Source organism: Mandrillus leucophaeus, unplaced genomic scaffold (assembly GCF_000951045.1).
Source record: "Mandrillus leucophaeus isolate KB7577 unplaced genomic scaffold, Mleu.le_1.0 Scaffold787, whole genome shotgun sequence".
Lineage (NCBI taxonomy): Eukaryota > Metazoa > Chordata > Mammalia > Primates > Cercopithecidae > Mandrillus > Mandrillus leucophaeus.
This window is the reverse complement of record NW_012108552.1, coordinates 1,046,858-1,061,570: the sequence shown is the minus strand read 5'-3', so window position 1 is coordinate 1,061,570 and position 14,713 is coordinate 1,046,858. Positions and strand designations below refer to the sequence as shown.

The 14,713-nt window shown below is 34.2% G+C and overlaps 1 protein-coding gene across 1 annotated transcript in view; it reads left to right on the top strand.

Annotated features, from left to right (window-relative positions):
- The first annotated feature begins 1,979 nt into the window (after nt 1–1,979).
- Nucleotides 1,980–14,713, top strand: part of PPP1R3A (protein phosphatase 1, regulatory subunit 3A) — a 41,981-nt gene continuing 29,247 nt past the window's right edge. Inside the window, exon 1 of the mRNA XM_011967096.1 lies at nt 1,980–2,824. Within this exon, the coding sequence (XP_011822486.1) occupies nt 1,989–2,824 (836 nt within the window). The 5' untranslated portion in view covers nt 1,980–1,988. The remainder of the gene's footprint in view (nt 2,825–14,713) is intronic.

Below are 14,713 nucleotides of genomic sequence, written 5' to 3'. Positions count from 1 at the left end.
GTCATCAAATCTGCAAGGCACAGACATTTCCACAGCCATTACCCATTCTTAAGCAATCCATGTGGTCACTACCCATTCTAGCTATGTGAATGAGATAAAGCTCAAATAATTTCATTTCTTTATCCTTCAAGACTCTATAGTCACTTATAATTTTAGAAAATAATTTCTCCATCCACTACTTATGCAATTCAAATTACCTAATAAGTTATACCACATTAATGAGGTTTTCATTTGAAAGAAATTATGCTATTGGGCTCTTTTCAAAAAGAAAATCTAGTCAGTCACCTTTCACACTTTATTTATTTTTTCAGTTTAATTAATAGATATTTGGAAAGAAAACGATGCTCACGTGTAACATTTCAAACAGTACAGCAGACTATAAAGTAAAATGAATAGAGCCCCCATTCCGCTGCCATCTGTAAGTTTTGTGGATAGAAGTAAATACTGCTAACATTGTCTTTTGTATCTTTCCAGGAATTTTCTATGCACATATCTGTACACATTTTTTTTTCACTTAGCCATTTATCTTGCCTATCTTTCCATATTAGCACATAAAGTGCTACTTTATCCTTCTAAAACATTCTATTGTATGGGTGTAATGCTATTTATCCAATGCTCTTTTGAGAGGGACATTTAACAGATTTGTAAGGATTGTTAAACACACAATTCTGTTATGAACATAGATCTGTATTTATGTTTGTATATTTTCCTATGCTGATAGAGCAAGTTTTTAGCTGGGGGCATTTCTGGGTCAAATCGTATGCAGTTAAAATTTTTATAGTTTTTACAAAAATTATCATCCCCCAACTTGGGTTTTATGACATAAAAAAAATGTGACAGTTTAAGCAGGCTGTTCATACTTTAAAACTCATATCAAATTTCAAGGTGTGATGGTATCAACTTGTGCTTTGAGGGCATAAAATGGCCATTTGCAAAAGAACGTTTTATTCTACATAAATGTATAAGTCCTGGGTCAGGCTTACCTTAGCCCACTTATATTTGCAAATCAATAACACATATCTTGTCCGTATTTTCCCATGGCTTAATTAAAATGAATGTACTAATGTTCAAAATAATGAATTTGATTACTTCTTTGTTCTAGGTTTTTGCTTGGGCTATTTCTTCTACTTGGACAATCTACCTTGCTCTAACCTTGCATGTCTAAATTCCACCTACCCTTCATACTTTATTTAAAATGATACCTTCCCCATCTGAATCATGTTTCCTTCCTCAGAACTTTCAGCACCTTTATTTAACCCTTTTGTAATAAAAACTATACATTTATAAATCCCTGAAAATGATAGGTATCATTATTAGTAGGCTCTGGATCTCTCTAGTTCTAAAAATGTTCTTATCTTCCTCTGTTTGCACTTACCTGCTCCATGAATTAATTTAGTTCAAACTACATATTCAGTACTGTGATACTACTTTTATTTTTAAAAATCCACATTTCCATTTTTTTTAAATGCAGAAAGATGTTTATCACAACAGTTTTTACAATGGCAAGAAGTGAAAGCAATCTCAATGTTTAAATATAAAGGAAAGTATATGTAAGTTTTACTGTATACATAGGATAAAGAAACTACATAAAAGGTTTTGATGGTGTGGAGAAACGCTTATGAAGGAAGTGGAAAAAATCGGGATACAATACTGCATATAATCTCAAATATTTCCATTTTTAACACCAACTAATTAAAATAATATTTTTATCTTAAAGTTCCAGGATTTCCAATACAGCAGAACATGATTTAAAAATACCTCTTTGGAACTTAGCTTATAAACAAATGCAACTTTAAAAACTGTGAGTTAAATCTGAAACATACTGGCAGGAGTAGCATGGATGCTATCATATTCAAGGCCTTTAGAGGCAGGCTAGCATAGTTTGCAGGCTAGCATAGTTGACACGCCATTGGACCTATTTATAGAGCTGACTTCTTTTTGCAATGTCAACTGTAACATTATACTTATTTTAAGCCTCAGTGTCTCAAATGTCAGCCTCTACTAGTGGAACAGTTCTCTCTTATTTGATATCAGAGAGCCCAATGGAGCCTTCTGAAGTACCTAGTCACATTAGCAAAGATAATTTTTTAGAAGTTCCTAATTTATCTGACTCTCTTTGTGAAGATGAAGAAGTTACTTTCAAACCTGGTTTCTCCCCTCAACCGAGTAGACGAGGTTCTGATTCTTCTGAAGACATGTACCTGGATACCCCATCTTCAGGTACTAGAAGAGTTTCATTTGCTGATTCGTTTGGATTCAATCTCGTGTCTGTTAAAGAATTTGATTGCTGGGAATTACCGAGTGCTTCAACCACTTTTGACTTAGGGACGGACATTTTCCACACAGAAGAATATGTTTTAGCCCCACTGTTTGACCTGCCTTCTTCAAAAGAAGATCTTATGCAACAACTCCAAGAACAGAAAGCAATACTGGAGTCAACTGAGTCTCCTCCTGGGTCTACAAGTATCAAGGGTATTATTCGAGTTTTGAATGTTTCTTTTGAGAAGTTAGTATATGTACGAATGTCTTTAGATGACTGGCAGACACATTATGACATTTTAGCAGAATATGTTCCTAATTCATGTGATGGTGAAACTGACCAGTTCTCCTTTAAGATTTCATTGGTTCCTCCTTATCAAAAAGATGGCAGTAAAGTTGAGTTTTGTATACGTTATGAAACTTCTGTTGGTACATTTTGGTCAAATAATAATGGCACAAATTATACATTCATTTGTCAAAAGAAAGAACAAGAGCCAGAGCCTGTAAAACCATGGAAAGAAGTTCCTAACAGACAAATAAAAGGCTGCTTAAAGGTAAAATCAAGGTGAGGATATATCTTACATACTTTATTCATAATCTTAAAGTTTTTATGTTATTCTTTATTTCATGTGTTGTAAGAAAGTCACTCTTTAAAAATATACTGCTTGCTATGTAAAAAGCAGTGGTGCCAGGGTTTAACAAGGTCAAAGCTATTCAGATGATAGCAGTAGGTTATCCTTTCTACAAATGTGAGAAAAAAAATATGGGAAGGGGAACATCACACACCAGGGCCTATTGTGGGGAGGTGGAAGCGGGGCGGGATGGCATTGGGAGTTATATCTGGTGTAAATGATGAGTTGAAGGGTGCTGATGAGTTGATGGGTGCAGCACACCAACATGGCACATGTATACATATGTAACAAACCTGCACATTGTGCACATGTACCCTAGAACTTAAAGTATAATAAAAAGATATGGCTATAACACAATAGGTTGGGAGAGAAGTGCACTGTGTATATTACTTGCCTAATGAGTTATAAATTATTCCTGTTCAAACCTTAAAATCTAGATTATTCACATACAAAATTATTTACTTTGATATTTAAAGTACATTTATTTTCAGTGGTTTTTAAATGTCTATGTTTTACTTTGAAACAGTTTTGATTAACATAAAACTATATTTCAATTTGTAAACTTCTCCCAAAAGCTGCAAATAACTTCTTAATAACGGTTTGAGTTATACAGGGATGTTTGAAGTGATACATGTTAATTTAAATTATAAAAGAAATGACCTTAATGATTAACAGAAAGACATAAGTACATGAGTCATATATGAGTTACACACACAATTTCATTAATTATAACCAAGGATAACATTATGGAACACAAATTAGTATAATTTAGTAAAAGTCAATGGAGCAGAACAAAAAAATGACCCAAATATAAATAGGGATATTCAGCTATATCGATTAGAGATTTGGGATGTGACCCCTCATTAGTAACCTTGCTCTCTTGTTAATGTGAAAAATAAGAAAAACCGGCATTCAGCTGTCTCGATAGTACATAGCTGGCTAATTTCTGTGACACTAGGTAAGTAGATAAAACGTTCATGAGAAGTGATACCCCTTCTTTCCTCAGTATCCCAGAGGGAAAGTCTACATTGCTCCAGCCACAGGTAAATGTTTGATCATCCTCTGAGTGCTCCATCCTAACCGTCCCTAAACCCAAGGATTTTGGTAACTGTACCGGAAATAGTGTAATATAGGAAACAGGAAAGGGAACTGTATTTGGAATCAAGACACCCAGATTTAATTCTCTAAGGGGAATTTAATACAAAGCATAAGATATGATATTGGGAAATTTTTTAAAAAATTATGCTTTAAAGGATAAATAATAACTACTAAATGCATTGTTCCAATGTATTAATAAACTAAATGCAGTATTGGTGGAAGCAATTCAAACATACACTTTATGTTTATTTTCATTTTCCTTTAAAGTCATTTGAAATATTGACTTAATCAACTTTGTGAATTAGGCCAACTTTCTTGGTCTAAATTAAACTTTCTTTGATTTTGACTGATGCTGTTAGGAGAGACAGTTTAATAATAATCTCTACATAGGCTAAAATAATAATTTAGATGTTTATGAAATTACTCTAACACATTAGCTACCCAAACAAAATAAGTTCAACATTATTTGGCAAACTAATTTATATGCATAAATATATACCTATTAAATACTTTAAAAATAAGCTAATCATCAGTGAATATCTGTTAAACACACTGCAACTTGCTGTATATGTTAGAGAAAACAAAATTTAGAAACGGTGCAGCATTATTGTCTAAAAGCTCATAAAAGAGGCAGTGTTGAACATAGTGGATTTTTCTGCAATTTAAAGATGCAGTTTTAAGATTACAAGCAATACCTACTGAACTGTGGTTTGGCTAGGGGATTCCTTTGATTTCTTTGACAGGCCGAACTTGACTGATACCAAGACAAAGAGTCGCCGGCTGATAGGCCTCATCTTCTCCCTTGGGCGTGATGTTTTTGGAACTTTTCCTAGTTGAAGATACGTAGAAATATATGTGTCCACACATACATTTGTATTCAGAATAGTAATCACTGGATTCACAGCGGACACCATTCAAGTTTTAATATTGCTTTGGGGAAAAAACCTGAGAAGAACTAAACCACAAAATGGTCTGAAGGCCTGTAAAGTTTCCTAATGAGTTATAAAAATGGAAAAAATCTCTCTCCCTCAAAACCACAAATACATTTTCTGCACTTCTGTAACTTAAAAATGACCAACATAATTCAAACCACATTTTGAAAAAAGCATTTGCCTCTGGAGGAGGCTTTTTGTGCTGAGTTTCAGTCCAACATGAATTTTTACATCTGATTTATATACCACTCAAAATGGAGTGTATAAAGGAAATCCTGACATATCCTTAGAGCAGCATGTGCCATAATAGAATATTTATACAGCTTTTCCATGATATAATTTATATGCAATGGGGTTTCAAATATTCCTAAAGCTCATACAAGAGAGCATTATCAAATTTCTAAATGAATATTGCAGTTGGATTTTATTGTGAAGAGTTTGGTTAGAGAAAAATAGCACACCTTATTGGTGTTATTTTACAAAATGTGTACTTGGTTAAAATAAAAATGAACTAATACTTATTTGATCAAAAAATTATAGCTACTAAAATCTCCTCCTCTCTCCAAATAGTTACAGAATCTAAATGGGTCATTTTTGAGCATTTCTACACTTCCTATGTAGCTTAATTTGGAGGTTATTTCTTTCAGAAAGTAAAAACAGAACATATATACATATATGTATGATTTTTTTTCTTTATACCTGCAAATAGATTAGTAATAGTGTGTAATATCAGTTATAGTTAAAATGAAAATCAGGCTGCCCTAGTGTAGAGAATAACAGCTAACTTCAATTCTTCTTAATACAAAAGTTAATGTGCTATCAGGGTCCCTGAGATTGTATCTTCTCAAAGTGTCAATAATCCCTTCTAATAACTATGGAATGAATGAATGTGGGAATACATTTAGGTAGGATTTCTGTTAAGTCAATCACCCACCCAGGCATTATGTTTTCTCTGTGGAGATTTTTCTCATGTTAGAGTTTGCAAATCTCCACATTGGTGTGGGTTGTCTATTTTCTTTTGATGCCTGATAGTCTATACACTTTGGACAGAAAGAAATATGTAGAGAGAGGGGGAGGTAGAGCTTGTAACTCATAGGCATGTGATTGAGAGTGACCCAAAGATATTTAATTGCACTGACAGGCATGCATCATGAGATACTTGTTAAGCATCACCACATATCCTAGCAAACTAAGAAGATTTCTGATATATCTGACGGGTTTTATTTTAAAATCAATGATAAAGATGACATTGATATAAATCACATTAAATGTACATAGACAAATGAGCTAAAATAGCATACAAAACAATATAACCTCAAAGTCAAGATTTTAGGCTTCAGAGTTGAAGATACCTGACTTTGAGTCCAAGCTCTCCTGCATGCTAGCAATGTGAACTTGGGCGAGTTAAGCTTGTTTTTCTGATATGTTAATTGAGAATAACCATAACTCTATCTCATAGGGGTTGAGATTTTGGTGAAGTAATACATATAAACTTTTAGCACAGCGTCTGGCACATAATAAGTTATCAGTAAATGTTAACTGCTGTAAAAAGACAATGGTAACTTCATTTTTGGTTGTGTCTGAAAAACTGTAAGGCTCAAGCTGCACCAAAGTTTTTTTCCTCTTTCCTTTCAGGGCTTCTAAATTTTCAGCTTTGGAGAGCCATTCCTTTGTCTCTTGTGAGATTTTAATCAACAAGGCAAACCAACTGAACTGTAAATTTTCTTTAGATATGTGTCAACTTATATATGAATTATCTTAAAGCCGAAAGAGAACTTAGTGAATGTTAAAATTTCCACATTTAAGAGAAGAAAAAATGAAGAACCAGACCAAAAGGGATAAAAAGGCATTCGTTTAGGATTGAACAGACATGCATATTAATTTCAGTAAAGCTTACACTTAGTAGCTATGTGGCTGTGGGCATATTACTTCACAGCTCAAAGTCTATTTATTCACCTGTCAAATAAGGGTCATGATGTCTAGCGTCACATTGATTAAAATAACTTTATATACTTAAAACTTTTCATATAGCATGTTAGACACACAAAAGGGTATTGTCAAAAGCCCAACATCATAATTGTCCCTATTATTATTAAATCTTGTTCAGCTAATTTCCTGACTCTTGAACTTGCATTATTTCTCCATACATCATAGGTTTCCTTGTTTCAGGCTCCAAAACGTATTCAGCAAACGTTTACTAAAGAACTGTATGTCAGGTTCTGAGTTGTTAGGCAGCAGTATCTAACTGAAAAATGTGGCTGGAGACAGCTGCCTGTGAAGACAAGTAGAGGCCCCAAGGGAAAAGGCCTTGAAAAGCAGAGAGAAATGAAGGGGAGAGAGAAAGCAGCAAAACCAAGTTCAGATTCTCTGGGTATACAATAGAAGCCATAGATAAAAAATGAAATAAGAATTATTTCCACTTGAGGTTTTCTAGAATACATGACCTAGAGCTGACATTGTGTACTTACTGGCCTTGGGGGTGGTCTCCCTTCTCAGCATCTTGGCTTTTTTTCCCCACTGCCTGCTAAATGTATGTTCCTAATGGCTGGGTACACCGGTTGACTTCATCTGGTTTTGTATTTTATTAAGTGAAACCAATTTATTATTTTAAGTAAAGAAACTGCATGATATAGGTGTTTGATGGTATTTATAACTTGGCCAGGTGAATGCAAATAAAGTTCTAAATGACTTTAAGGCCAAAGGAGAAAATTGATTAGTCCTTAATTTTTGTACTGTAGGAAAAGAACCAGGTACGTTCAGGAATAGGAAAGAGAGAAATCCTTTCTAAAACATAATTTTAAGAATACAGAGGGTTTATCTTTCAGGGTGGTAAAATTGTGAAAGTGAGGCCAAGAAAAGCACTGGGAAATGGGGCATAAGATATGGCTACGTTATGTGTTTCAGTCAGAGCTGTTGGATTGTGAGACTTCCTTAATTTACACATACAGTATAATCTGGGGTCCTGGAAATAGTCCAAAGAGGTGTAAATAGCCCCACGAGGCCTTTGGGACCTCATGTATGCCATAACCAACTCGTTTTGAGTCCACACTAATTGTGGAAGCTGGGTCTGTTTAAGGGAGGGACCTCTGGCAAGGCCACGTGGAAACATAAAACACAGCTGTGCAGGGCCCATCAGGAGGGTGTTTGGAAGCAACCAGCTGGTTGACAGCAAGGCGCCAACTGGCTTCACATTTCCTTGGAGGTCCACCAAGGTTTCATGGCTTCCTGGTTTTGTGGAAGTACATATCCCATCCTAGACTTTCCCTAGCGTAGTTTTGAAACTTTTCTGAGAGAAGAGGAACAAAAGGGTATCCTCCTTCAGGGTGTCTCTCACGCTCTGGCTGAAAGGAGTCGCTATGAATGCCATGCCTCAAATGGATCCTCTGGGATCTCTGGGAGCCTATCCTCCCCACCTGAAGCCCATCTGCAGCCTGTAAAAATAAAGCAGGGCCCACTATTTCTGAGCCAAAAATCCTCCTGGCAAAAAAAAATAGAAAATAAAAAAGGAAGAAAAAAGAAGATGGCACCGTTATGAAGTGGGCCAACTTAGTTTTTCACCTTCCTCCAGTTCTGCTAACTGTGACTCTCATCCCTATTCCAAGTTTTTACCCCAACCCCTCAACAGGAATAACTCAGGGTTAAAGACCTCAAGGGAAGATATCTGAAGTGGATCTGATTGCCCAAGGCCCTATCAAACTTAAAAAATCCTTCCTAGTCTGACACCTCACTTTGTAACCTTGCCTAAAATTTACATATATGTGTGTTTGTGTGTATGTATGTGTGTGTTGTATGTTTATCTATGTATGTACACATGCACACGCGTGTATGAGATTTTCCTTCTTAAATGCAGACCCCTTGAGGGTGGCAGGAGCTCTCTCAATCTTATACCCATTGAGGTCAGTTGCACAGAGGCACTTTGAGTTTGGATTGAGAAAATGGAAATGCCTGATTTTAGAGCAGAGAGCACTACAGAGTACAAGGCAGATTTAAGTATGTTGTGATACAGGTTCCGTAGTAGTATGAGACTCATGGGGTCTGAAGTACATGTGTGTATGGAGGGTTGTGAATTCCAAAAACATTGAAGCACAATGGAAACAGCAAGGGCTTTAAAGTAAGGCAAGGCCTTGGGGTTTTAATTCTAACTAATTACTATCTGCTTGTACTTGGAAAATTATATTTTGTATCTATTTTATTCAAGTGTAAAATAGTAATAATAATTTCTACTTGGCAGAGTTGCTATGAGGAATACATTAGCTAACACATACAAGTATCTATTCCAGTTGCTGACATTTTGTAGATACTCAAAACGGTAGTATTAATGACATTCCTGTGATAAATTCCACAGTTTCCAATCCTGTGTAGTACTTGGCTAGTACTGTGCTCAAGATTAACGGAGAAATGCTGTTTTTCCTCATTATCATTCCTGCTACCAGGACCCAGGCTAAAACAAATAGTTTCAAAATTAACCATGTTATGGTTCAATAAGTCTTGGGGGACTAGCCAGGGAGACTAATATTTATGGCGTTGCTTCTATGGGAAAATGATTTCCAAATTATAGCATCTTCTGGGTCACAGAGAAAACTTTGGAACATCACCTGTTCATAAATTGGAGACTGAGGACATGTTTTTTTCTTAAGATAGCTCTTCTGAAGATGGTTCTTTTGGACTAAATAACTGAGTTTATTGCACACAATTCACCTTATTATCACTTTATGCCTATGAATAGAAGATGAAATTGAAGTTTATATAATTCTCTTCTTCTAAGCAAATACATTATACATCATCAAATTTCGGTCATTCCTCTGTTTTAAAGCATTGTATGTACCCCACAACTATATGAAAAGGAATATATCTCTTTTCAGAGTATATCTCTCAAATCTTTTCAGATATCTATTCTGCTGCTTCAGTAACTTTGCTAGGTTAACTAGCATGGTAGTGTTTTTATCTATTAAATAAAAATAACAACTGGTTTTCAAGCCTTAATCATGCCATCCTGCTGTTTAAAGATTTTATGATAAAAAGATGAAAACAAATAAGTTGCTAAATTTAACTCTTATGCTGCATTGCTCAGGGACAGAGACCAATTGTATATTAAACAATTGGTCTCTTAGGAAATTCTAAAATTCCCTCACACACCAAGTTACTCTGAAAATGGTCTGTGTTGTACATCAGTGCTATTTGTCACAACTATAAATTGAATTTTAATATTGTAAGGTAATTGGTGTCCTATGTGTAGTCATGGTTTTGATTTTTATTTACACCTTTTGAAATTTGCAGTAGTAAAAAGGATTCAAATACCCTCCCCACTGATATTTGTAAATTATACTGAATAGTGAAAATGCTTTTCCTAATTATGTGAGAACATTTCTTAGCCTATTGACACCATCAGAATACCATCCATGGTATTTAGAGAATTAAGCCCTGGTACAAACCTAACCTATTGACTCTAAATCTGTATGAATAACCTCCAGCTGATTTTCATTTTTAAAAATTACTGTGGATGTGTTAACACAATTACAAATCACATAGAATTGCTAAGATAAATTTCAGTTTCATAAACTATATTTGAAATACAAAATATATTCTATCAACCTCACCTTTTGAAGATTCATATTTATAAATAATTTTATAATATATTAAAACAACTTAAATCTTGTAAGTACTTACCAATTGAAAAATTGAAGTTTTGAAAAGTCACGTTTAGGTGCAGCAGAAAATAGATTATATTGTTCACATATAATCTTAAGTAGGTGCATAAGATTATTGTGTTTATTGTATTTAGTATTTAGTGTAAATATAGTTATAATTAGTTTCCAATGTTAATACAGTACTTGATTTCTGAACAGTTTTTGTTGAATCCTTTTGTAGAAAAGACCATCTAATTCTATCCTTTGCTTTTAACAGTATTCAGAAAACACCCAGATTAAATGGTTATATAGTTTCTTCTTAATCATCTTGATATGGTTTGGCTGTGTCCTCAGCTGAACCGTACCTTTAATTGTAATAATCCCCACGTGTCAAGGGTGGAACCAGGTGGAGATAATTGAATCATGGGGGCGGCTTTCCCCATACTGTTCTCGTGGTAGTGAATAAATCTCATGAGATCTGAAGGTTTTATAAATGGGAATTCAGCTGCACAAGCTCTCTTGCCTGCCGTTATGTAAGACATGCCTTTGCTTCTCCTTTATCTTCCGCCATGATCGTGAGGCCTTCCCAGTCATGAGGAACTGTAAGTCCATTAAACCTCTTTCCTTTATAAGTTACCTAGTCTCAGGTATCTCTTTATTAGCAGTGTGAGAACAAACTAATACATATCTCTTGGGAAGATTATGTTCTTCACTAATGTGTTCTATCAGAAAGTTCCATGTCTTTAATGTAGCCACTTATATTGTTCTGTCTTTAGTCATTTATTTACTCTTTCAATTGAATTAAATGTTGGAATTCCTATCCTTATACATTAAAATTAAGCAAAATTATATTGTTTCTCTCAAAGATTTCTATTTTCCATGTCAAATAACCTCAATAACTTTTTCCCTTGAGATCTGAATTAGTTAACTAGAAAACAAGTTTGTAGTGTTTTAATGCATACGCCAGAGAAGAAAAAACTCCATCATCAACTGAATTCTCATAAGGGGTGAATGATATCATTATTACCAGGACCATACACTGCCAACACTGATGGATCAGCAATAACCCAGTTGGTCAACAATAGTCTAACTAAGGCGTTCTCCAAACCCTGCCTTCTTTATGTTTGAATTCTCAGTGTTAGAGGGACTATTATTACAATATTTCCTCTGGGAATCAGAGAAGGAAAGGAAACTTTATTTTACAAAATTAGAAAGTTAAAAGGACTTCAGAAGATCGCTTCGTTTATTCTACCTTACCTAAAAAGATAGCTATATTAGAATTTTTGAAAACTGTGGACAAATAATGAGAAATTTAGAATTAAAGTTACACTATTTTCTAGATACCTAATTTTAAAATAACATTTCATTCCAGAATGTAAATGTATAAATAAGATGCTGACCATAACTTTTTAGCCTTTATTAATTTCTTTTTTGCATTTTTATTTTATTTTAGATTCAAAGAATCCATGTGCAGGTTTGTTACATGAGTTTATTGCATAAGGCTGGGGTTTGGACTTCCATTACTCGTCGTAAATGTAGTAAGCATGAGGTGGTTTCTCAAACCTTGCTTCCCTCTTTCCCTTCACACTTCTGTAGTCCCCTGTGTCTATTGTTTCCATCTGTATGGCTATATGTACCCATTATATATCTCTCACTTATAAATGAGAACATGCAATATTTGAGTTTCTATTTCTATGTTAATTCACTTAGGATAATGGCCTCCAGTTGGATCCATGTTGTTGCAAAGGACACAATTTCATTCTTTTTAATGGATGCATAGTATTCCATAGTGTATATGTACTTTTTCTTTAATCCGCCATCAGTGGACACTTAGGTTCATTACATGACTTTGCTATTGTGAATAATGCTACAATAACATCTACCAGTGTGTCTGGAAAAGAAATGTTGAAGAAATTTATAAAAATAAAATGCAGTTTAGCCCCACTGAAATTTAAATTGGTTTACATTGTATCCCTTTGTTTTAAAAAGGTTAATATTGAGTCTACAAGCAGAAATTATTTGAATATATGCTAAATTTCTTGACTGTGTGTGTATGTATAATTTTAACTAAAAGCTATTTGTTCTAGTCAGTGAATATATACAGAATTTTGGTACAGTCATTCCACCTGATAATTTATTTAGGAAATTAAACATGGGGAGCGGTGTAATACTGCCCAGTTACGGTCAACTCACCCTTGATGCGCCACTTTTTTTCTGTGGAAAAAATACTCACACAAACACATGTGCATGCACACATGAGCTTTTCACTTAACCTGATCTTTCTTATGTGTGTGTATAATCCATATAAAAAAGACATTCTCCAAAGAGTTCATATGTTAGCTAGTATTTTATATTTTCTATATTGGTAACATCTCATTCCAAGTTAACTTTGGTAAACTGAGTTAAGTTTTTAGACATTGGCAATTATATGAACATTCGAGGCATTTGCTTGCAAATCTCATGAAACCCATTCAGTTCAACAGGACCCCTAGTGCTACTGTGTACCCATATTATGAAACTTGCTTTCACCCCAGATTACTTTTTTTACTTTCTTTAATTTACCAGTATTTCTAGCAACATTTTCCCATGAAATAGCTACTTCTAGAGCACAACTTTTCCTAAATAAAAAGTTGCTGTTTGTCACTATTACATCTGATGCAATTTATAGGCAAAGAAATTAACACCTAGCAAAGGACTTACCAGATATTTTTGTGTCTGGAAAAAATAGAACCTTTGCTACACTGCCCTCTATATCAGTTTAGTCAGCATGTTTACAATGTTGGCATTTCTAGGTAGTCTCCAGGTACAGTCTGTTTTTTTCAAACCATAACATTATATTTTATCATTCATAATTTTTTAATTTTAATAAGTTTTATTCCCTTGTGAAAAATCCAAATATTACTTTATTGTAAATCACTTCAGTCAATTCTTAGGCTACTTTCAAAAGTCATTTATTACATTTACACCATTTTTTAAAAACAATTATGAAACTACATCCTGCTGGCCATAACATAGGCGGGGTGATGGGAACAAATATTTTGATTTTTTGGTTAAATTCCAGAAATGTATTCCTTTAATCCCACGAAGTAGTTATAGATGAAGAAACTGAAAGTCAGACTTTTCAGGTAACCCTTGATGAAACTAGGATTACAGCCACTTTTGATATCAAAACCACCTTACCCTTCTCTACTAATGCTGCCTCATTAGGTAACCATTTGTGAACAGCACAGAATATTAAATCTCAATAAAGTAGTGGACCCTCAATATGTTGAAATGTAAATATTTAGAAAGCTCCTCCAAGTTTATGAGTACAGTGTAGTGACTGTAATAGGGCTTTCCTGGTTTCTGATACTATTGATGAGCAGTAGTTATAAAACAATACATTATGGCGTTTAACAATCCCATTAATAATACAAGATTCTGATTTATAGGTAAACATGAATGCAACCAAAGATATGTTTTTAGAGCTTTCCATTATGTAGACACTACTTCCACTTGTGTTCACAGTTTCTATTCAAGCCAGTTGCTTGCTTTGAAAACATTTTTTTCCTTGTCTCTTACTCTTCCATTTCCACCACAAGAACCAGTTTGATTTTCCCTCTTACTTGAGGCTTTCCTAATGTCTCTAATTATCCAGATCCTTCCTTTCTCTAGGCCTGGCATTTAACGCCTACATCATTCATCTGGTACATGTCAAATGTTGCCTATTTCTGCACTTAAGAACTCGTACATGTGACCTTCTTCTCAAGTTCTTTGAGGTCAGGAATGGTGTATTAGTCTAAGTATTAGTCCCCATGTGACTAACAAAAACCTTTGAAAAACTATTAATGGCAAATCGTTTTCTCATTGATAACTCTGAGGCCTAGTAAAATCCAAAAAGACTTCTGAATAGTTAAGTAATGAATTATGTTAATTATGGTTTTTAATGATGAGTGTATTTATTGGTTTCATAGTTTTTAAAAATCAGATGCGCCCTGTACATCTCCACTGGAATCTCTTAATCATTGTAACTATCATTTTTTGTTTCAAAAAGTCTTGATTAACTTGAATATTAATTTCTAGTACCATGCAAGTTAGATACATTTATGTAATTTAGTACTTATAAGAAGAAAATTTTTTTATAAAATTAAGAGTATATATACATATATAATTATATATATGTAAA